We start from the raw sequence: 2,582 nt of genomic DNA, 5'->3' as shown, positions 1-2,582 counted from the left end.
TCCTCTAGTGTCTGGCCGACGTCCTGTTTCGAGACATGGAGTAGCTTGCTCCAAGCATCAACCGGGAGAGAAGAGAACGCGATCACCACGCTTCCAAGAATGTACCTTAACGTCTTATAGTGCTCTGTTCTCTCTTCGTCTGTGTAGTTGGTGTCAACCGAGTTGTTGAGCACAGTGACATAGATCTCGTTGAGATGCTTCTCTGGAGCTGCGGCAGTGCTGCTGTTGCTTGCAAGGATCGTCTCCATCCTCCTAGCTGCGAACTTCTTCCCATCGCGGATGAATCGCCACGCAGTTGCCGCCCAGATAAACAGGCCGCATGCACGCCGGACCAGCTGCTTAATAGTCTCTGGCCCAGGCCAGTCGACGTCCAAGCCACGTTCCTGCCCAACGATGCGGAGATAATGGTGCAGGAAAAGGCTTATGTCGTTGTCCACGATCGACGGCGATATGTTGTGCAATAGAAAGTCCTGGTGCTCCGCGTCTGGTATCTGGAAGAAGCCGTGTCGAATGGGCACCTCCGGCCTGCTCGTCAGGAACACCCGCAGCCGCACTCTCTCCAGCGACCGAGCTTCGCCCAGCAGCTGCACAATGATCTGGATGTCGTTCTCATTGGCGCACTCGTCGAGCGCATCGACAATTAGGACGTACGACAGCGATCCTTCCAGTTTCGATAGCGGGTCGAGCACAAGGTGGCGCCACTGGTCGCGCAGAGACTGGTTGGTAATGTCGCTGCGCCCCTTGACGGCACTGTGGATGTGCTGGCGCGATGCTGGCACGTTGTGTGCAAGCTGGAACGCGATGCTCGTAGCAAAGGTGCCGGCGTGTCCTACGTCGCCGCCGCCGCGCGAGAAGAAGAAGCTAGCGCCGAGACGCTGCTGTTGGTGATATTCGCGAGCCACCGTCCGCGAGATGGTCGACTTGCCCGTCCCCGCCAGCCCGCTCAGCCAGAAGATGTGTCGGTCGTCCTGTCCGTCAGCCCAGCCATAGATGTCACGCAGTAGGTCGATGCGCGTGCCAGGGAGGCAGATGAGTTCATGCTCCTTTGCACGCGAGTTGAACGCCGCGTTCGCAGCGTACGGTAGACGGATGGGAGGGTCATCTCGCTCTAGAGTTTGCTTAGCGTTCCGTTTCTTCCCCAGTCTGGTTGGCGCACCTACGGTTATAGTATGAATTCCCTAGGTGGACCCGGGCGTTCCCGTCGATGCGGACGTCATGGTACGCGTGTCCGTGCGTGGTTTCAGCATTCTTCCCACGGTCTGGCAGGTTGGAGAAGGTCATTTTACGCACTGAAATTGCGTTAGAGTCTCAGAGCTAATCTAGCATGATCAGGTGGGACAGATAAGCCGCAGCGTCGAGCGCTGCCAAGACAGATGGTGCTCTATTCGCACAGCCTGCACGTGCTAGTTGTGGTTTTGCATGCCCGCAGTGCTTGACATCTAGTTCATTGACATCTGCCATTACAGTGCAATATCTAACATGCCTATTCGATATTTTAAGTATAATGAACTGTATAGCTAATAACTAACTGCACGGTGGCTACGCATCATCAGGTGATGTATAAGAACAGAAAGTGGGGTATCCCGTCTACACCGTGACGTTATCCTAGTATGGAAGCTCAGCCTTCTTCGCATCAAGTACACTGTTTTTTTCTTCTTCCAAAAGTCTCCCGTTCAAGCCACTCTAGCGATGGCAGATCCCTTAAGTATTGCTGCAAGCGTCATTGCCGTGGCCGGCCTGGCCTACTCCAGCACCCAGACCCTCTATCAGACCATCTCTGCCATCCAAGATGCGCCCGAAGTCTTTGCTCACTTGAAGACCGACATCGAGACACTCAACGAAACCATCCGTTCCCTGCAGGAAGAGCTCGAGAAGAAGGACGCCGATGCGGGCCTCTCCGACGCGCAAAAGTCCAACCTGCGTGAGATAAAGCCTACTTTGGAAGCATGCTATGGTGCTTGCGATACATTCAAAGCCAGGGTTGATAGAGTCATGCGTCATTCCAAGGATGGTCATACCAGCTTGTGGGACAGGCTCAAGCTGCAGTTCCAGGAAAAGGAGATTGGGGGCTTCCAAGCGCGTCTGGCTAGCTACAAATCCACGCTTGCCATCGCTCTTGATTTCTGTACCCTGTAAGATAGCAGCCTGACCCACTTCCTTGGTAATTGCTGAAATCGTGAAGCAAAACCGCTTCGGATAACCTTGATGCAACAAAAGATCTTGAAGCGAAGATCGAGGCAACCACTGCCCTCCTCACAGGGCAAATGCAAGGCCTCCAGATCGGCATGCAAGCCATTCTTGATGGAAGCTCCGTGGTCGAAGAGCCCGACGATGCCGGTCCTCGGAGCCGGCTCACGAAGACCCAGCAGTCCGAGGTTCTGCAGGCCATTGAGCGGCAAACGGTTGCACTCAGCCACTGCTATCGGGCTTGCATGGCAGCATTCAAAGAGACAACGAAGGCGACAGGCCACGAGTATAAGTTTGTGAAAGCGTCCAAAGAAGCGAGGCTACTCATGGGCGACCTAGGCAGTGTGGCGGGGGGTGCGCTACACAAGTACAGCAACATCGAGGTTGATGGAGGG

At 55.0% G+C, this 2,582-nt stretch overlaps 2 protein-coding genes across 2 annotated transcripts in view; one reads left to right on the top strand and one right to left on the bottom strand.

Moving 5' to 3' along the window:
• Window positions 1–1,281, bottom strand: part of BU24DRAFT_445587 (uncharacterized protein) — a gene marked incomplete at both ends in the record, with an annotated part of 4,150 nt that extends 2,869 nt beyond the window's left edge. The window contains 2 exons of the mRNA XM_033530712.1: window positions 106–1,108; window positions 1,161–1,281. Of these exons, the coding sequence (XP_033376622.1) occupies window positions 106–1,108; window positions 1,161–1,281 (1,124 nt within the window). The remainder of the gene's footprint in view (window positions 1–105; window positions 1,109–1,160) is intronic.
• Window positions 1,282–1,695: 414 nt separating this feature from the next.
• BU24DRAFT_382126 (uncharacterized protein) lies at window positions 1,696–2,574 on the top strand (the record flags this gene model as incomplete). The annotated part of the gene is made up of 2 exons (XM_033524758.1): window positions 1,696–2,132; window positions 2,183–2,574. Coding segments are annotated over exons 1-2 (531 nt in total), but the record flags the coding sequence as incomplete, so codon positions are not given.
• Window positions 2,575–2,582: the final 8 nt, after the last annotated feature.

Source organism: Aaosphaeria arxii (genome assembly GCF_010015735.1).
Source record: "Aaosphaeria arxii CBS 175.79 unplaced genomic scaffold BU24scaffold_30, whole genome shotgun sequence".
NCBI lineage: Eukaryota > Fungi > Ascomycota > Dothideomycetes > Pleosporales > Aaosphaeria > Aaosphaeria arxii.
This window is presented reverse-complemented; position numbering and strand designations above follow the sequence as displayed.